General features: G+C 44.5%; 3 protein-coding genes across 6 annotated transcripts in view; 1 reads left to right on the top strand and 2 right to left on the bottom strand.

Moving 5' to 3' along the window:
- The window catches only part of KIAA1210 (KIAA1210 ortholog), a 250,774-nt gene that overhangs the window by 127,415 nt on the left and 102,178 nt on the right, over positions 1 to 21,181 (bottom strand). The window lies entirely within an intron of this gene.
- On the top strand, positions 2,451 to 11,097 carry PGRMC1 (progesterone receptor membrane component 1). Its single transcript, XM_059049697.2, has 3 exons — positions 2,451 to 3,565; positions 6,929 to 7,084; positions 9,817 to 11,097. Exons 1-3 carry the CDS (start codon positions 3,241 to 3,243, stop codon positions 9,918 to 9,920), a joined length of 585 nt encoding a protein of 194 aa, XP_058905680.1. The 5' UTR covers positions 2,451 to 3,240; the 3' UTR covers positions 9,921 to 11,097.
- Positions 13,248 to 21,181, bottom strand: part of LOC131747690 (A-kinase anchor protein 17B-like) — a 35,126-nt gene continuing 27,192 nt past the window's right edge. For all 4 annotated transcript variants that reach the window (XM_067023142.1, XM_067023143.1, XM_067023144.1 and 1 more), the window contains 2 exons: positions 20,833 to 21,100; positions 13,248 to 17,792 (listed from right to left, as the gene is read on the bottom strand). In XM_067023142.1, the coding sequence (XP_066879243.1) occupies positions 16,110 to 17,792; positions 20,833 to 21,100 (1,951 nt within the window). In that variant the 3' untranslated portion in view covers positions 13,248 to 16,109. The remainder of the gene's footprint in view (positions 17,793 to 20,832; positions 21,101 to 21,181) is intronic.

Here is a 21,181-nt window from a genome sequence, read left to right as displayed (position 1 = left end):
GATCTAGTCTCTTAGCACGTTTAACGTTTATAATATGATTTTTTTGTCTATGATCACTGTACTGCATATTAGCTCTCCAGGACTTATTTATCTACTAGTTGCAAATATGTGTCCTTAAACATCTCTTCTATTCCCCCACCCCCAGCCCCTGGTAACCATCATTCCACAATCTGTTTTTTTAAGTTTAGTTTAGTTTTGTTTTGTTATTTTTTTTTTTCAGATTCCACATATCAGTGATATCACACAGTATTTGTCTTTCTCTGTCTGACATTTTCCCCACCTTTAATAGCGGTTACCTTTGAGGAGAGAGAACCAGGGGTGAGAAAAGGGGATTTAATTTACCTTTTGTATCTTTCCATAGTTTGAATTTTATAACAAACAAATATGACTTTTAAAACTGTCCAACATGGTTTATCTGGGTGGGAGCTAATGGCTTGCTCTTATTTTTCACTTTGTATCTCTGATTGTCAGGAAAAAAAACCCTGAAGAATCATTTATTATTTTAAAAATTTCCGTAGTTTTGTAAAACAAAATCTGTGTGTGTGTGTCTCATATGTCTGCAGGCATATAGACCAAACTGCTAATGTGTGGGCCGGATTTAAAGATTGTTTGGGGAGCTGGGAGGGGAAGAAACGAGTTTCATTTTTTACTTTATACACTTACATATTGTTTAGGCTTGTTGTAGTGAACATGTATTATAATACATTCTACATTTTTTCAGAGAAGAAATAGTAAACCATTTTTCCCCCTGAGGCTAAAAGGGACATGTGCTCATTCTGGAAAATGTAGACTAATATAAAGAAGCTAACAATCACAACAGTTAACATTTGAGCATGTTTCCTTTTGGGCTTCCTTTTATGCATGTTTTTTTTACATAGTTGAGTTCATGCTGTGTATAGTTTTGTATCCTGTTTTTCTCTCTTAAGGTTAAAACACAAGCATTTTCCTGTGTCATGATAATATTTGGATGGCTGCATCATGCACCATTTTATGGTTTTGTCACAATCCAAGTGGATTAGTCAGCTAAAGTTGAACATTTAGGTTGTTTTCAGTATTTCCATATTACAAATGTTCTTTGATGAGCATCTTAGTAATGAAATCTTCATTTGCATTTCTAAATGTTTCCTTGGGATAGATTCCTAGCGGTGGAATTACTGAACCAAAGAGTAGATTTCCAGAAGTGGGATCAGTGGATTGAAAATATTTTTATGGATAACAAAAGGTTATACCCATTTCTACTCCCCCCACAGTGTGCAAGAGTCTAGCGCACAGCTCTCTGGCCAGCATTGTATATCACCCCAACCTTTTGTGTGTGTGTGTCTTTTATCCTTTCTATAGGAAAGTGGTAGGTGACAGTGTCATCTCCATTTTTCATTGCTACTGAGACTGAACATTTTTCATATGCTTGTTCACCATTGGTATCCCTTCTTCCGTGAACTCCCTATTTTGATTTTTTGCCCATTCATTGACTAGACTCTTAGGTTTCTCTTGTCAATCGAAATGAGCTCTTAAAAGATATTAACGCTTTGTCATATTTGCTGCAAATGTAAATATTTTTCATAAGTTTTTTGGTTTTTTAAATGTCTTGGCCGTACACAGGTTTTTTTTAGATAATTAGGTTCTAACTACAGCCGAGTGCCCCCAGTTTCAGCCTGTTTCCCCTTGATTAAATTGAAGAGGTTTGACAAAAGATCTGGAAAGGCCATTTCAGCTAATCCTAAATTTAGATCTGTGAATAAAAGTGTGTGGGCCCGATTTAAAGATTGTTCAGTTCATATGCACTTTTTAAACGATTTAAGAAGATGGGGTGGGGGCAGGGATGGAAGCAGTTTGTGCCAGAAATTTTTCAAATTCTGAGGTAAGAAGCCAATTCTCTCCAGTCTCCTGCCTGTTGGGAGGGGGAGTAAATTTTGTGCAAGAACTCTTGGTGGAAAAGTACTGCTCTGGGCTGCAGATGTGTACATGGCTTGGTTTTAATTATTTTTTCCCCCTTCTCTCTATCCTTGCTTCCGCTCCCTTCCCCCTGCCACCATAAAGAGGGCGGCCAGATTAGGACTCTGAAGGGTATAGACTCTGCTTCCTCCGTAAGGCCGCTCCTGTACAGCCGGTTAGCACATCAAAGGCCGGATGAAATACCGAGGAAACGAAGGGACCAAACCTAGGATCCTTCCAAACTCCCACCTTCCTCTGGGCTCCAGCACAGGGCTATTGTGACTGCCAAGGATAGCTCTACCGACTTCAAATACAAGAACGCTGCCAAACAAAGAAACTTTGGTCATTATTCTGAGCAAAACAAACAAAAACAAACAAACAAACAAAAAAACTCAACAGAATGTTGCTAGCTGATGCAAGAGCAAATCGGTGATTGCAATGAGATTGAGCAAATCAGTGACTGCAAAAGGATTTAGTGTTCCAAAAACGAACCCAAAGCAAATCGGACGATCCGATCTGTTTCCCCAGATATTGGGAGAGCTGTCAGATGAGGCCTGTGCACTGACTTTAGCTATCCCGGGGGTGTCTGCCCCACAGCATCTGGTAGGGGGAGGATTGGAGAAAGGTCGTCAAGGGCAGCGAATGGGGATTCCCAAGGTGAAAATGGGTAGTCTGGGTCTCTAGGGTGGGAAAGGAGCTAAGGAGTGAGTTTCCCGTCTCCTAAGAGAGCCTCGTGGTCCCGAGGGTTGGCCGGGGAAAGATGAGTCTTCGGATTGGAAGGCGGGGAGAAGCTTAAAGCAGGGGAAATGGAGTCGGAGTGTTTGGCTCGCATCAGGTGGCGGACGGGGCCTCACACAGAACCTGGCAAGGCCGAGCGGGTCGGTGTGCGACGAGCAACTGGGGGTGCGGAGGAGGGCAGCGTGCTGCGTCGCGGTTAGCTAGAGGATGATGGCGTGGGGATGGCGTGAGGCTGGGGCCAGGCCTCGCAGGTATTGCTGAGGGGTGTGTTCCGCAATCTCGGCGGCGGGGTAGACAGGATCCGGCTGGGGGAGGGGAGCCACCACCCCGAGGCAAGGTGGGGGGCCTGAGCTAGGCTGGGCCCGACTGAGCAGCGCCCGGAGCTTCGGAGGCCGCGGGGAGGCGGAGCTGAGAGGCTCCGCCCATCCGGCCCCGCCACCGCCTGGCTCCGCCTCCTCCGCTGGCTAGTCCTTGTCCGCCGGGCCCTGCGCGCCACTAGCTCGCGGAGAGGGAGGAGAAAGCCAGTTCCGGAGCCCTCCCTATCCCGGCCCAACCTTTGCTCTAGCGATCATGGCTGCCGAGGATGTGGCGGCGACCGGCGCCGACCCGAGCGAGCTAGAGGGCGGCGGGCTGCTGCACGAGATTTTCACGTCGCCGCTCAACCTGCTGCTGCTCGGCCTCTGCATCTTCCTGCTTTACAAGATCGTGCGCGGGGACCAGCCGACGGCCAGCGACAGCGACGACGACGAGCCGCCCCCGCTGCCCCGCCTTAAGCGGCGCGACTTCACCCCTGCCGAGCTGCGGCGCTTCGACGGCGTCCAGGACCCGCGTATACTCATGGCCATCAACGGCAAGGTGTTCGACGTGACCAAAGGCCGCAAGTTCTACGGGCCTGGTACGGCGGCCGGCCGGGGGCCCCAAAGACAAAAGAAGGGGCCCCGGCACGGTGCTGGGTCCCGGAGAGGCGAGGGGGAGCGGGGCGCCCCGGGGAGGTGGGGGCGGAATGGCGGCAAGCCGGGGAGGGCGGGGCAGGGCGGCTCCCCGGGCGGGCAGGGGGCAAGAGGCGTCCTAGAAGGGCTGCGGGCCAGTGGGGGACGCAGAATTCCCGGTCCGCGCCGCCAGCCCCGGCGTGGGCTGGAGGAAGACGGCTGAAGCGCTTAAGCCGGGGGCGGGTGGGTGAGGTCGCGAGGCTGGAAGGCGGGGGCTGGGGGTGGTGGCACATCAGAGCGCAGTGTTGGGGGGTTTCGAAGGTATCGGGTTTGAGGGTTCCTGGAAGGAGGGGATGGTGTCCGGCTGGAGAAAGGAAATGAGGGTGTCTCGAGGGAAACCTGATGTGGGGGAGGGCGGGAGGAGGTAGGGAGGTCCAGCCTTGGAGGGGATGCGAAGGCCGATGACGCCAGGAGTAGCCATGGTGGAATGTGAGGTTCTGGGAGAAGGGAATTGGAGATGGGATTAGCAGCAGGTAGGAGCATTGTGCGTGGTGGTGAGTGATGTGTTTGTGCGTATTCAGTGTATGCGGCTTGTCAGTCGTGTGTGTGTGTGTGTGTGTGTGTGTGTGTGTGTGTGTGAGCGCGCGTGCGCTAGGAATGTGGCATGTGTCAGGTATGTGTGTGGCATGTGTTTGGTATGTGTGTGCGCGCGCGTGCTGTGTGTGGCAGAAGGGGAAAGCTGGGAGGTGAACAAGGGAGGCTCCATGGGGGAAGGGAGCTGGATGAGGAAGGCAGAATGTAGCGGACGACAGGAATGTGGCAAGACGAGAAGGTAACACGGTATTATACTCCGTAGCAGGAGAGAAAGGACTAGAAGCCAAAAAAAAAAAAAAATTAAAATGGAGGGAGGGAGAAGTGGGAGGATCCGGAGAAACAAGACGGGTAGGGCTATGACGGCCGCTGGGTGTGGGGATTTCAGGAAAAGCCAACCAGAGGGGAAATGAGGGGTGGGTGACTGCTAAGCTGTTGGAGGGGGACAGGCTTGACGGGGCCTTGGAGATGAGGCTTTCCCAAGCTTGGATGCGGATCAGAATCACCTGATGCGCTTGAGGTACAATACCGATTCCTGGCCTAATCTCCATAATCGCGGGAGGGGGGGAAGATCGAGGAATCTGCATTTTAACACACCCACCCCCCAGGCAAATTCGAGAAGAATCCAGGTTTGGAAAGTTCTGCTTTATAGAATGTTTGGATCGGAGGAGGAAGAAGAGATTTTAGCTCCTCCAATATGGATGCCTCTAAAATTAAGGGGGTTCAGGGACTATGGCCACTGGTCTGGAGACGAGGAAGAGGATAGCAGGCAGTGACCTGCCTTCATCCCCGCTCCTCGTCTGTTTTACTCTCCCAGTCCAGCTCATCAAAATCAGATGTGCTAAGGTTCTTAAGGAACTCTCCCACTTAGCAGTTTTTCCTCGTGGAGGACTTTAGAAGACCTACTTTCTGTAGGCATGTAACGGTCAAGATAATTTGAAAACCACACCTACATCATTTGTCACTTACAGTGGCATACCAAAAGGCATTATCAATAAGCATAATCATGTCAATATCTGTTCTTACTGAGCTACACCATAAAGCAATTGAAACATGTGCCTGGAGCGTCATCATATGATTGTAGTTTGCAAAGTTATTGAGAGGAATGTAGGCCTATGTACGGAGCCCGAAACTGGGAGTCAGGCAACCTGGGTTCTCCGCCTGGTTGGATCACTGACCAGCTGTGTGACCTGGAGCAAAGCATTGTTCTCTCTGGGCCTTAGTTGTTCCTCTTTAAAATGATACGGATGGACCATTGTGAGAACTCTCAGTCTCTACCTGCACTAATTGTCCAGTGAGGCCATGAATATGTGACAACATCATTTGGAAATTATACCTGATGTTATAAAGGATTCCTAAAAATTATTCATTATTTTTAATGATATTATTGTATGCATCGCACTTTTGTGGGTGCTGGGAATATAGCAGTGAACAAAACAGGCACAAATCTGCTCCTGGAGCTTACATTCTAGTGACTATACATTCTGGTGAATAATATATATATACTCCAAAGACTTTCAATGCTCCCCTCAGATTGTTTAAGTATTCTGTGACCATAATTCTGAAATGGTGAGGTCCAAACCCGTACACTTGGCCTATTTACCTTCTCTAGTGGAAATGGTAGTATGTAATGATGATTTAAAATAACCATTTTTCTTTGGACTTGTATGTGCATTTAAAAGTTGATCATAAATTTTGTCTAATTTGTAAAAATAAAAGAATCCTGGTGGATTGAGGTTTCAGGTGGCCAGGTCGTAATGAAACTTGATCTGTTCTCCTACTTGGCATGGTGGTTACCTACAAACTTTTTCATGTCAGACTTGCTACTCAGTCCACCTTTGGGGAAACAACACATTGTTTAAAGTACACTGGCTTCTCTTCATTTACTTGTGCAATATTTAAATATGTCTAAAAATCCACTTTAAGTACCTACAGAATAATTCACTGCTCTCTTAGGCAAAAATTTAGTAGCATATATAATAGCATAATATTATGTATAATAGCATTCAGATATCTTACAGAATTTTCACAGTCTTCAAGCCCACCCAAAACAGGGTGACAGATCTGAGCCCCATGCCATCTCTTCCTTGTTGACACTGAAGATTATGTAACCTGTGGATAGATCTGTGAACCACTGATATTCATAAAATGATTTCTCCTGCAGATACCACATGTTAATGTTTAATACAGTCTATTCTTGCAACCAAAGATCTCTATAAGACGCTTTTGACTCATTAAATCGTATCAGAGTACGTTTATAAGATGTTTTCATTTACACTTTAGTGTTTCTTATCTTCAGAATCCGTAACTTTCACTGATGCAGCCCAAGTGCCTAGAACAGAGCCAGGCTCCAGGTTCAATGTCCAGAAGTTGATTTCTGACCCACGAACTCACTATTATCTTGGATCATTCCCGACTAACACTTTACCCCCCAGGAGATATTCATTTATGGCTTTTTTATTAGCTCTTTGAAAATCACAAGAAATGAATGCTAATGTATAGCATTTTGATTTAGTTTTGTTGTTTAAAAGTTTAATGACAACAGGTCTTTCAGTATCCACTAGGTAATGATCAAAGGATCAAAATCACTTATGGTTTCCAAATGGAATTTGATATTCAAAAAGCGGGCTCTCCATGTTAATGGGTAAGGAAGCCATTTTCTGTGTGTGAACCACAGAGAAATTGACTGCCTAATAAATAATCGACTGGTTTTGTTTTGTTTTGTTTTGTTTTTAAAGAGGGGCCATACGGGGTCTTTGCCGGAAGAGACGCATCCAGGGGCCTTGCCACATTTTGCCTGGATAAGGAAGCACTGAAGGACGAGTACGATGACCTTTCTGACCTCACTCCTGCCCAGCAGGAGACCCTGAATGACTGGGACTCTCAGTTCACTTGTAAGCGGTTGTTTTTTTGTTTTCTTTTTTTAATTGTGCCTGGATCAAATTTCTACCACTAATGGGATTCACGGCAGTACAATAGTTATTACTAAGCAGGCTGCAACTGGGAAGCATTTTGATAGGCTCCTGAATCTTGGACGGATCAAGTTCATGGCTTGAAGTAATTGCAGCAGTGCTGAGTCACTTGCCGTGATTGCATACCAATTTCTAGCTAGTTCTCTGTGGAAACCTGGGTTTCTGTTTTTTAAATTTTTGAGAGGTTTGCATAGATTTCACAATAGGATTTGGTGCTTGGTGTGCAGGGGAAAGGAGAGTGGCCATCTTGGCTACAGAAAGAGGGATTTTCATAAGCCCTCACTTGTAGAACTTGCCGTTTAAAAGCAACCCACATTTCTGTTAAAGAATGAGAGACTTGTATTCTACAAAACAGCTTCTCTTTGAATCTAATTGAGCCTAACTATAGGCCTCATCTACAAATGATGCTTATAATCTGCCCAGCAACAATGGTGTCTGCCTTTTTAAGAAGAAAGCAAAAAGGAGATACTTGTTTCCTGGCTTATGGTATGGGCTGAGGTCTTTGGGGGGAAGTAAGGACGGGGGTTAAGTTCATATTTTGAGAATTGGGGAACTGTTGTCCAACCCAAGTGTTTGATGATCACTTTAGCAATATTTCACTGCTAAGAATTTGAATAATAATCTTTCCCAGCTTTGAAACAGTATATAAAGACAGCGACCATTTCCTTGAGGGGGATTTTTCATTGTAAATGTCATTTTCTATTTACCATTCTCTATAATCTGTTAAATATTATTGGCATTTTTGGCTAAATCCAACCATTTTCTTTGAAAACAATGCTGACTTCAGAGAGTTCCCGATTAATAATTAGCCAGGTATGGCTCTACCTTTAGAGTTTGGATCCCAGGCAGACTAATAGCTTTCAAGTCCAGAGGCAGGTCTTTTTACTCTGAAATCATAATTCAGCTATCTAACAGTCCCTCATTTTTTGCATCTTCAGGATGCCTTTGTAACAATAGATTCTTCTATATGAAACCAATGAGTCGTAATTCATAACTTTAAAAGCTCTATTTTCTAGGGCTTGCCTTCATCAGTGGGGTAAAAAGTGTGGTTCCCCCAACCCCTTAAACTAAGGCTTGCCCCAAATACTGTTGTGACACTTCAGCTACACTCAGAGCTGGTGTGGATTCCCCTTAAGGCAGGTTTCTGAGGCGCCACCTGGCTTGTATTTGTCTTGCACAGTCCCAAGCATCTTAGGGACTTTTATAAAATGTTCAAATAGGGAAGTTCCTATTGTTCCTGCCGATTATTTCACACCAAAGTAGCTCCGGTTGCCTGGTTAAACAGATTGGCTACTCCTCGAACACCCACTGATAATTACAAAGAGGAGTTCTTTTGGCCTCTGACATTGAGATGATTAACCCTACGTTAGCTTGGCCCTAATAATACAGGCAGTATGGTGGTTGTCTGCTGACTCCGTGCCTTCTCAGGTCCCTTACGTTCTGGTTGCCCTCTTAAATCTATTTTCTCCAACATCTCCAGTGCTCTCTGGCCTCTGTTACCACTTCCCTTTAACCACGTATAGCTGTTGCCCCGTGTTGGGGGAGAATCCCGTCTCCCGCTCTCCCCTTCACCCACTAGACTATTATCACTCCTTCCCTTCACTGTCAGACAACCATCTAGTAATCCGTGGTTGTCCCTAACCATTGCTCCATCCCTCCTTGCTCCCTGCAGTATGGTTTCTACCCCCACGATTCCACGGAACCTTCTTTCTCAAACGTTTCCAGGGACCTGCTTCTTGCCAATACTAATTTCACTTCTCCAGTCCCTGTTGTCAGTCTTCAGTCACGTGCCCCTCCAGAGTGGCTCCCTCTCCAGAGTCCCCATTTCGGTCCACGGAATCTCCAGTTTTCACTTCATTAACTCGTGTCTCCAGCTTCCTTTACGTGTCTCATATCCTTCCCTTCCCATCCCCACGGACACCCCCTCCTCCTGGCTCTTGTTCCCCCGCATGTGGAGCCACCCGCTGGCCTCCTGGTCACCCTGCTCCTGGGCTCTCCTAACCGTAATCTGTCCTGCCCTCTATGCACAGTGATCCCGTTGTGGCCACAGCACTGTTTTACCCTGTCATTCCTTTGTCGTAAACTTTCAACGCCCTTTGCCACCTATGGGATTAAGTCCAGACTTCTCAGGCTGGCTTTCCACATCTGTCTTAGGATTTCCCCACCCGGTTTGGCCAGCGCTACTCCCAGTCTACTCCTGCCAACTTGGTCTCTTTATTGCTCCCCCAGATACATTCGGTCGCACCTGCATGCCTTTGTGTGTGGTATTTGCATTTTCTGGAAACCCCTCCCTCCCTAAGTCCTTCTACACATTTTCCAAAGCATATCCTTCTCCCACGAAGTGTTCTGCAACCCTTCCGCCTAACTCACAACAAGCCCTTGCTCTGCTAAACCTCCTATGCACAAACACAACTCATTCTGACATTACCTTGCACACTTGTTGTCAGGCATCGCTCCCTGTTCTATGTTTCTGTCTGCTGAACAAAACCCTAACTCCCTGGGACTTGGCTGGGACTGTAGTATAAACGACCTTCAAGAAGCCCAACATGCTATTGTGTCATCTGTAGGCCTCTCCACAAGTGCTTTCAAATGCAATGTCATGATTTTCTCGAAGGCGTGGGAAGTGACCATTGTGTCTTCCTCTCTCCTTCCAGTCAAGTATCATCACGTGGGCAAGCTGCTGAAGGAAGGGGAGGAGCGCACCGTGTACTCAGATGAGGAGGAGCCAAAGGATGAGAGCGCTCGGAAAAACGATTAAAGCCTGCAGTGGACGCATATCTATTTTTGTATTTTGCAGAATCATTTGTAACATCCCAGTCTGTCTTTAAAACATGGTGATTTCAATATTTAGAAAAGTTTTGAACTTGCTGTACATTTTTTAAATTAACATCACTAGTGGCACTGATAAAGCTAACTTCTGTCTTAGAATGCATGATATGTTCGTGTGTCACAAATCCAGAAAGTGAACTGCAGTGCTGTAATACAAATGTCATTACTGTTTTTCTTCTATCTGTAGTCAGTACAGGCTGCATTTGAATTTGTTTTTCCTGAGAGACAGGTAAGACGTGGGTATTTGCCCCGAACAGGTAAAAATGTTAAACGTGCGAAGTCCTTCAAGCATCAAGGAACAAAGGATCAACTTTTAGTCATGATGTTCTCTGAAGACAGCAAATCCCTTATTTCTCAATTGACCTAACTGCATGATTTCTGTTTTATCTACCTCTAAAGCAAATCTGCAGTGTTCCACAGGCTTTGGTATTGATTAAAGAGAGGTGTCCAGTAACAAAACGAAATCTCAAAGCTGGGCTCAGTTGCAAGAAATCTACTTTCTTTGTTTCCAGTCTGCAACATTGTCCTTGTCCTCCGTGGGACCCTCAGACGCCCTCACTAACACAGTAATCTACAGTGAGGATTAAAACAGGATGTGAACATTCGAAAGCAAGCTTTGGAAAAAATCAGCTGGCTTGCCTAAAAACCTAAAATACATGTATAAGATTGTAGGACTATCTTCCCAATCCCCACGTTCCTGGTTTACGTGGTTGGACGTGAGAGAGGGGCATGCAGAACAGGAACAGGTGATTGCTCTCCTAGGAGCCTTCACACCCCTGAAGGATGAGGAAACCGTATATACATCACTAGCCAAGTGGTTTTTAAAGTGTATTCATAAAGTAACAGTTATTCTTCTGTTGTTACAAAACTATAGCCACTGCAAGAGTAGTAGTCAAGTGTCTTGGTCTTTTGGTTAACAATAAACTTAGCTTAAGTAGACTGTACAGTTGTATGAATTTGTAAAAGTATTATATGAACAATTAGTGAGGTTTCTTGTAGTTGAATAGTCATTGTATTTTCTTGTGAACTGTGTTTAATGGTTTTACCTCAAATCAGAAAACAAAATGAAGTGCTTTGGTCAGTTAATAAAATGGTTTTACCCAGTATAGTGTGGTGGGTTGCCCTGTTTGTTTGTTTTTTTGCGGTACGCGTTGCGGAGCACAGGCTCCGGATCCGCAGGCTCAGCGGCCATGGCTCACGGGCCCAGCCGCTCCGTGGCACGCGGGATCCTCCCGGACCGGGGCACGAACCCGCGTCCCCTGCATCGGCAGGCGGACTCTCAACCACTGCGCCACCAGGGAAGCCCTGCCCTGTTTTTTTTTATACCTTAATCTGAGTAACCAGCTCCAAGAGTTTCACTTTTGAGTGACTTTTTTTTGTATTCCAAAAGGGACAAATAAAGGGGCAGAACTTTACAGAGGCCTCACACCACAAACCAAATACCAGCTTGTCCTGTTAAAAAGATAAATGGAATTTCTTTTTTGTGACTTGTCAAATTCTGCCTCTTTAAGTCAGAACTTAATAAACTCCAAGGCAGACTTCCACCTTGAGGTCTACAGCAAGGTCACTAAGGAGTAACTCTAGTGAAGATTGTTACCGAGTGCCATGGCAGGTTTTGTTTTTGCTGTAATGTATCATCGGATTAGTAAAGTGTTCAGGAATCCTTATAGTAGCAAAGTTGATTCACTTTGTGCCGAAAGAAGGATATCAGATTTGCACGTGCAGTTCGGTGTATAAACACATACAACCTATTACCCTGGATATTAGTGTTCTGCCATTTCAGTGTTAAAATTGGCAGACTTTTCTTACAAAGGAGGTACTCCCTGAATCAAAGAGGGCTCAAAAGCTTTCCAGCTTTTACGTTCTCAAACCATATTGCCTGTTTTTGTTGTTTTTAAATGTGTCCTTTTCCCCCACTAGTTTTCATTCAACAAATATTCGAGTTGCCTGTTTTGTGCCAAGCAACCTGTTAGGCCATATGCTATGGGGGAAGGGGAGGGAGAGAGAAATTGGGCCACCTTTGCAGCCTGAAATCTCATTTAGATGCGAAGATTAGGCTATTCCCTTTACTAAGTTAAACAGTTGTCTGGTGCCAGGAGGAAAACATCCAGAGCCTGGTTAAAAGCTTCAATCCCAAATAGCCGGATTCCCCTCCATTCAGAACTAAATCAACATTGTATTGATTACAGGTAAAGTGATATTACTATCAGGCAGGACTTTGATCGAAAAACTTCTCAAATCCAGTTCGCATAGTCGTAAGCCATATTATGAAAAAGGCCATTTAAGAAGATGAGGGGGCTTCCCTGGTGGCGCAGTGGTTGGGAGCCCACCTGCCGATGCAGGGGACACGGGTTCGTGCCCCGGTCCGGGAAGATCCCACGTGCCGCAGAGCAACTAAGCCCGTGAGCCATGGCCGCTGAGCCTGCGCGTCCGGAGCCTGTGCTCCGCAACGGGAGAGGCCACAGCAGTGAGAGGCCCAAAAAGAAGATGAGGGAGTGGTGGTTACAGTGGGGGAAGGGTAAGCTGTTTGCTCCCCACCTGCTTGCTTCCGGCCCCTGCCCAGATACGCTGTTCTCAGTCCCAGCATCTATGGGTCAGAAGCAGCATTCACTACGCATTTGTGGCATCTCTGTGGCTTCTCTACACAATGTCCTGTTCACCTTACCTCAGAGGGCCAAACTTCATGCAAATCCTCAATCCAGAACAAGCAAGAACAGCCCTTGCTGTCTCAGAAAGAGCTCTTTGAACCCAACAAGAACCCTTTCAGCTCTAAAGTGCCCAGTTGTTCTCTAAGGTACAGTCCGCCTTTGTTAGGGATGCTTAGAGGCGGTTTGCTGTACATTTCATGTGAAAATACAGCTAAAGCTTGCAGGGTCAAAGACTGAATCACTGAAGCCCTTCATGTCTCTGACTTGTGTCTGGATGTTGAGTAACTTCAACACTTCTACCAAGGCCTGAAGGGATGAGATGAAATTCTGTGGAATCCGTTTTGCTACCTTTAAAGAACTGATAAAACCTTTGCTGAAGGGAGAATAGTCTTAAGTCCAAATACCATGATTTTAATTTATCCAAGATGAAAAGACAACTGTGGCTTCGTGAGCTCTGACAGGCAATTACCATAAACTGGGGAAGTTGCCTCGAGACAATATTGAAACCAGACGTATATTTTCATAGAGAATCTTACTGCAGGTGTGCAACTTTCTAGCCAGTACACGCGGTCAATGAGCAAAGACTCTACGACTTTATTTTTAATGTATGTGAAAATCAAATATGTATTATTTCTCTACCAATGCAAATGACAAAAAGGATCAGCAACGTTAGTGCAAAGCAGCATACTACGGGTAGAAATCCCAACCCCCCAAAGTGGAATTATCAGCATTTATTTAAAAGTTAACATCTTGAACAGTCTTGCAACAAATGAAAATACATTTATTTGGTTCTTATTTTCCAAATTACCAGGTTACATGGCTTTCTACCTGAGAAATTCAAACAAATTGAACAAAAACACACTGACAGATTTTTAGCTTTCTTAAAGCACTATTAGCAGCACGTACAAGGAAAAACATAAAAACACCTATTTTAAAAGACACAGCTTAAAGTTCAGGCCCTCACTTAGTTGGACATAGGAAAAAGATAATGAGAAAATACTTCTGCACCACTTAAACAACAGCACAACAAAGAATAACAATGTTAATTAACAGAAAGTGATTACAACATTTTCGGCTCTATTTCATTCCTTACTAAGCCATTCATTTGAAAAGTTCAGGATAAACTGTTCTCTTCCTTGTTTAAGGCCTACGCACACCAAAAAAAAAAGAGGTTTACTCAAATCTAGAACGCATTACCACGAGACATAAAAATCCAAGGCTGTACGGAAAGTAAACATAAAACCAGTATTTTTACTTTCTTCTAGGTCCCAGGATGGTATTTAGCAAACAAAACAAGACCAAAATATTATATAGAAGTGACTTAGCACCAGTTCTATTATACAAAAAAAAAATTTTTTTAATTGCACATGCTGTAAAATGCAATTTATTTTTTTATGTCTGGTTACTGACCAGCAAATTGTTTTCACGCCTAAAATCTCTGCAAAGAAAAATTATCAAATGACAGAAGAGATTGAGTTGGTTTTTCTTCTTTTTCAAAACAAGCATAGCTGCTTTCCATTACAAACCCATAATGCTGTTTGTTTCAAGGGCACGAGAAACATGAAAAAATAAGGAGGTGGGGTCTCATTGGAGGAGAATAATACCTGGTTACCAAAAGTTGTCTGACAAAATACAAGCTGTTAGTAGTTTAAAAGGCTACTCCGGACAACAGTACTTCTCCTCAGAGGAGAAAAGGCACTCGCCCTAGGAGCGATGATTTCAGATCGGACAAGCCAAGCCTGGTTTTGATGGCAGAGTCACTGGCTTGCAAGTGGAACTGGATATAAGGGAGCCAACAAATCATTCACTGATAATAAATATAATCAATCTGCTATGTTACATTCATGTCTGGACTTTTGCTTGTACTGGCATACCTCTATTAGATGCGATTAGAGGAGATCAATGAAACAACTTGTGGCTCTTACTTTAGATCAATTAGAAGGTTTTAGAGCCATTTCAGATATCAGGTTGCTCGGGAGGGCGGTGACGAGCACACATCGTGCCTCGTCATTCTGGGCAACCACAATGACTGGCATCCTACCTTGGCTTTACCAGCTGGTACTTTTCTACGGACTATCAAGTTAGGACTGTTTGAAATGAATCATGTCATATGAAAATGGTGCCTTCCACTACTTCAGTGGATTAAAATCACCTTTTCCCCACTGCAGGCAATCTAATCTCATTGAGGTCTTCAACTGCCATGTCAGCTATAGCTTCGTTGGAAGAAAAACAGTCATCTACTGCCCCCTGAGGTCCTAAATCCAATATAAGGCAGAATGAATCAGCCGAGCTTTCAATAGAACATGCACTGCATTAAGGTGTATGTCTTTACGAATCTATAAAATATCTCAATTTAAAAACATATTCAACGAGTCCAAAACCAGTAGGTAAAAAGATAAATTGCTTATGTTAAGAGTTTACAAATCCGGCACACATACAATTGTTCCCCCGCTAGAAAACTATGGGCTTTACCCATGACTCTTCCTAACTCCATGGCATTATTGAGGATTGAGGAGGCACTTGTTACTGTTTTATAAAAGTCAGTTTGGGGATATTCAGTGGCTTTTTACAAACTGATGTCACCCAACCCTGAGTGAAAGGATTACATAACCTGAAATGGAATACTGTCACGTCCTCTCTTCCCAAGTGCCATTACTGGTGCCCCAGGATCGTTCAATATTTCCTTTGGCAAATCCCACGTTATGTCGCTTCAATCCTGTTGCTTTTCTAGGATGGAATGACATGGGGTTCTTCCAAAAAAACAACTCTGCTAATGGTCCACTATCTGTGTAAACCTCAAAGGACAATCTGAGCCCCTTCTAGATTCTTCTTCCAAGGCTTTGTTTCTAAAAGGACAACTCTTTGAGTCCTATGAACATATTGATAAGATTAATTTCTTTCCAGTGGATGCTCATGGAACTGTCTAATGTCATGAAGCAGTCTATTAGATGTTCTAGGTGTCATCTCTCCTCCTTTATCTATAGGTATTTCTAGATAAAAGTCAAGAAAGTTTGTTGCTGCACATGGTGTTCTGACCAAATTAAAGATCAAGTAAAAAGATCATTATTCATTCACTGCCATTCCCTCTGAAGATAAATGATGCTAAATGATAACGTTATGACAGCGGAAGAGCCATAGAGGGCTATCTTAACTCCTCTCGACGTTAATTTGCTCCTTTGATGGCACCAAATTAAAGTTGCAATCGAACTGTAGAAATGCCTGTCCTTGGATAAGGAGGTTTTGCAAGCACATTGTTTTACCAACCTTCAGAATCTGGATGTTTTGTGTTTCTAAAGTTTGCCAACACACCTGCAACACACACACACACACTTAGATCTATGCTTTATACTTTGGCAAGAGAAACAAGGTTTTGCATCTGACCTTGTTCGTGCTCCTAGGTGTTGCTCTCTTGCTCTGTAGTTGCTAACTACATAGCTACATTTGGTCTGAAATTTTCTTCTTGCACATTTTTATTGTGAGTAAGAGTTTCCTGATCGAAGAGACCTTCCAAACATTTGAAAATATAAAGAACTAGTGTGGTTGTTTCCTAAATAGCTTCCGTAGTCAATGTGCTCCTGACCGTTACGTCTGATATAGTAATTATCAGAATTCAGCATGAAATCTTCAGAACTCTCATATCTTTTAAACCTCCTTGCATCCTGGTTATATTCTGACTTCCGTGGAGCCTCTCTTCTTTTGGGAAAATCCCCCAAAGAGGAAGCATTAGCACTTTTTGATGATGTTATTGGCACATGAAAGGGCCTATAGTTCACTTTCTGGTCAAATGTACTATCACTAAACCGCCTCCTCTTTCTTGTGACAGTGTCTAATTGATCACTGGCACTGGATTCGTGGTGGTAGCTTTCATCAAATAAGTATTTGGGGGCCAATATTTCCCTCTTTCTGCTGTTGCTCTTCTCATCTCTAATAGAATTGTTTTCACCCTCAAGCCACGAACATCTCAGTTCATAATTTGACCTCTTGCCTGGTTTCCTAAGCTCGTATTTAGAGTATTTTTCCTCCTCATGTTTCCACTCTGAATACAAGGTTTGCTGACTTGACCTAATTTCTGAGTCGCAAGTGATGATTTCATCAGTGTCAAGAGATCCCTCTTCTGGGGAGCTATCACATGTGGCCACAGATTTCTCTTTCTCCTCTTTGTTTATGCTAAGGATTTCACTGAAACATTCAGAATCACTGCTAATTTCCTCTAAGAAATCTGTCAACTCCAAATCAAAGTCTGCTGACCTGGTGGGCGAGGAAACTTGGCTTTGACTTGTGGATATGGAATCTTGGACCTGGTAAGCACGAGTCTGTTCCAACAGATGGCTCTTTCCAAAAGTTGGGGATGGCCGATCACCAGCTTCACATACTGTGTCCTTGCAATGATGTTTAAACTCCTTAAACATTCTACATTCTTTGGCATAATCCACTTTTCCCCTCTTTTGTGGTTTATGCTCAGGATCCTGAGTACAAATCTTTGTCCAGGAATCGTCTTCTTGCACCTGTTCTCTCCTATCTAGGTTTTGCATTTGGCTCAAACTGGTAAAATGACTCTTATGTTTTCTCAAACTGATTTGAAATCCACTTCCTTTCGCATGGACGGCCCTCTGCCACTGACATGTGCTTGTTATGTGGCTTGGTTCCAGGCAGATACGGGCATATTTTGGAGTTTGATAATAGTTTAAAAGATAGTCAATAAATTCATCTGTTTCATAGATCTTCTGTTTCCTGCCATGGTCTCTCTCAACTAATCTGGAAGAACAGGATTTATTAGAACCATGGCAGTCTTCTTTCTCAAGAGATTGACCTTCAGTCATTGCAATTTGCAAAGAATTCCGATCAGGGAGCAAACTGTGATTGTACTCACTGGTTAATAATTTTCCAGTTCTTTCTTTTCTAGCTGAATATCTTAATTTTTTTTCCCCAAGGTGGTGGGAAGATTTACGTAAGTGAGCCGTAGCTCTTTTCTTCATTTTTTGTTTTCGCTTGTTATCTGACTTGGAAACCTGATACCTTGGCATTTCCTCCTGATTTTGAAGATACTGAGTGTTTAACTCTTCTTTCTTCAGAGCTCCCAGTGTGGTCCCCGGAGCACGGTTAGCTTTGGAGCCTGCAACATCTACCTCCCGTGGGTTAAATTGTATAGACCCCTTCAAAGAAAAAGGTTAAAAATCTCACATGAAAAACTAAACAGACTAAAATTTTCGAAGAAAATTGGGCTTTCTAGCATTAATCTGAAGAGGTTTCTAACTACATCTAGGATAGATTGAAACTAGGAAAAATATCACACTGAAGAAACAGGAGGTACTAAATTAAATGTCTCGGTCTAACAGGAGCTGCTTTTACTAGGTCTGTGCCCGTCCTTATGTTAGAAGGCACCCTGGTTTACATACCTTCAAAAGCACATGACCCTTTGTGTACCCGGACAAAACTATAATTCAAAAAGATACATGCACCCCTATGTGCATAGCAGCACTATTTACAAAGCCAGATCATCGAAACAACCTAAATGTCCATCGACAGATGAATGGATAAAGAAGATGTTGTACATATATACAATGGAATATTACTGAGCCACAAAAAAGAACAAAACAATGCCACTTGCAGCAACATGGATGCAACTAGAGATTTTCATACCAAGTGAAGTCAGTCAGAAAGAGAAAGACAAATACCATATGATATCACTCATATGTGGAATCTAAAATACAGCACAAACAAACCAACTACAAAACAGAAAGAGACTCACAGACACAGAGGACAGACTGGTGGTTGCCAAGGGGGTGGGGGGTGGAGGAGGAAAGGACTGGGAATGTGGGCTTAGCAGATATGAAATATTATATATAGGATGGCTAAACAACAAGGTCCCACTGTATAGCACAGGGAACTAGATTCAATATCATGTGATAAACCATAATGGAAAAGAATATTTTTAAAAAAGAATGTCTGTATGGATATAACTGAGTCCCTTTGCTGCATAGCAGAGATTACCACAACATTGTAAATCAGCTGTACTTCAATTTTTAAAAAATTTTTTAAAAAGCACATGACCCTTTTTCCTTTGTTCACAAATGGATGAGTCTACTTACTGTTCCAGGTATTGTGCTAGGGGCTGGAGACATGAAGAGGAATAAGAAATGCTCTAGAGCCCTCCCTGGGGCTACAAGCCTAGAACAAGAAAAGACTGATGGGTGAAATGTGTGTCTAAAAGGGTCAGCTGCCTTCGTAAAAGATAAACAAAGGGCTTTCTGGGGTATAGTCCAGCCTCTTCCCATGAATTGCAGGGGGGGGGGGTGTCCCTGAGCTGCCCACCTCACCCGCCCCAGTTGGAAACAAGACAGCAAGTAGAAAATAAGGCTGTGACAGTGGTTCTCTCTGTGGTACTCTCTGCTCTGCACGACTGCAGGGCAGGTGAAAGGTCCTGCGCATGGGCCCTACCTCGCTGGGAGAGTTTGTACTGAGCTCCCACTGACACCTGGCACAAATCAGGGCACAGAGCTTACCCAGGCCTTGGGATTAGAACCTGCGGACTGCATAATCAGTGTAAGGTATTGATGAGGCCAAGAATTAGGCACCACACATATTTAAAGAGAAATTCTTCAAGACGAATCACCCTTGGCAGTCACTAAGCCAACCAAAAAAGATCCAGCTCACCTTATTGTAGAGGTAAATGGGAGGTTTTTCTGATCCTGATTTCATGTAGTTTAATGGGCCACACCAATGAGAACAAAAAGCTGAGATGGCAAATACACATACAATGAACTCTATCTAAAATGAATGCCACGGGACTTCCCTGGTGGCGCAGTGGTTAAGAATCCACCTGCCAATGCAGGAGACACGGGTTCGAGCCCTGGTCCGGGAAGACCCCACATGCCACGGAGCAACTAGGCCCGTGCGCCACAACTCCTGAGCCTGCGCTCTAGAGTCCGTGAGCCACAACTACTGAGCCTGTGTGCCACAACTACTGAAGCCCGCATGCCTAGAGCCCATGCTCTGCAACAAGAGAAGCCACCGCAATGAGAAGCCCGCGCACCACAATGAAGAGTAGCCCCCGCCCGCTGCAACTAGAGAAAGCCAGTGTGCAGCAACAAAGACCCAACTCAGCCAAAAATAAATAAATAAAATAAATAAATTTTTAAAAAATAAAACGAATGCCATTCACTTTTCATATTTAAGAACACTGAATATGGCTTTTTAAATTAACACTTTGGGAGGCCTTTCTGGCCTTTACTCTGGGACATCTGCTGAGTCTGGTTATCTTTAGGAGGCCAGTAAGTGGGAGAACAAAAAACTTCCGAAACGTAAACTCTCCAAACAAAACAATTGGCCTGTGATGTGAGACATTCCTTAGCTAATAGTTTAAGACTACACTAAGGGACTTCCCTGGTGGTGCGGTGGTTAAGAATCCACCTGCCAATGCAGGGGACACGGGCTCAAGCCCTGGTCCGGGAAGATCCCACATGCCGCGGAGCAACTAAGCCCGTGCGCCACAACTACTGAGCCTGCGCTCTAGAGCCCGCGAGCCACAACTACTGAGCCTACGCGCCACAACTACTGAAGCCCACACGCATGGAGCCCGTGCTCTGCAACAAGAGAAGCCACCGCAGTGAGAAGCCCGCGCACCACAACGAAGAGTAGCCCCCGCTCGCCGCAACTAGAGAAAGCCCGGGCGCAGCAACGAAGACCCAACGCAGCCAAAAATAAATAAATAAATATTTTTAAAAAGGACTAGACTAACAGGAGCTTGCTCCACAGAGGTCTCTGTTCAAGGTTCTCCCTTCCCATCCAAACCTGTCACAGATGAATGGCCAATGAAAATGAACGGAGGCCTACAAACCCGACACCCCCACCATCCATTTCTTCCCCCGTGCATTTTTTGTTATCTCAATTAGGAACTTAGAAAAGTAGATGCACGAGCTATATTGCCCCCGGGTGAAACCATCCTAAAGTTTAGAAACACAAAGTGTGCGCGTGCCAGATGGTTGGGGTGGGAGGGGCGGGGAAGGGGGGGGTGAGACCCGAAGCCTTCAGAAAATCTGGGTATCCCTTCGGTAAATGCACAATTGGGGTTATTAGAGATCAGCCTGTTGAAAATAAACCCTAATGAATACAGTGAGTGTTCCACGTGTGCTGCTTAAAGGATAGGCCATTGTTTAAAAGTAAAGGTCGTGTCTCAGAAAGGTCAGTACCTACCCAAAGCGAAGAACAATGCGGCAAGAGCCTTACTGCGATTTTCCTCAGGAGTGCCCGCAGCAGGCGGAGGGCCTCCAGCCGCCTCCGGGCCAGCAGGCCCTTCCTCTCCTCCCAGTCCTCGGAAGAGTTGGGCCCCTGACGGGCCTCCGCTTTGGCACTGTCCTTCGGTCTCCTTTGCCGGTGTCTGTCCCTTTCCTTCAGGGCGCGCCTCCTGACTCTGGCCTTTCTCCTCTTTTCCTGGGCTTTCCTCTCCTCCTCTTTTCTCTTTCTGGATAATGATTAACAGAGTCAACCCTTCAGAAGGTATTTATCAGTCATTTGCTCCTCTTCCCACTCCCGTCCCCCTGCC

Source organism: Kogia breviceps, chromosome X, assembly GCF_026419965.1.
Source record: "Kogia breviceps isolate mKogBre1 chromosome X, mKogBre1 haplotype 1, whole genome shotgun sequence".
NCBI lineage: Eukaryota > Metazoa > Chordata > Mammalia > Artiodactyla > Physeteridae > Kogia > Kogia breviceps.
Note: the sequence above shows the minus strand (reverse complement) of the source record. Positions and strands in the feature narration are given on the sequence as shown.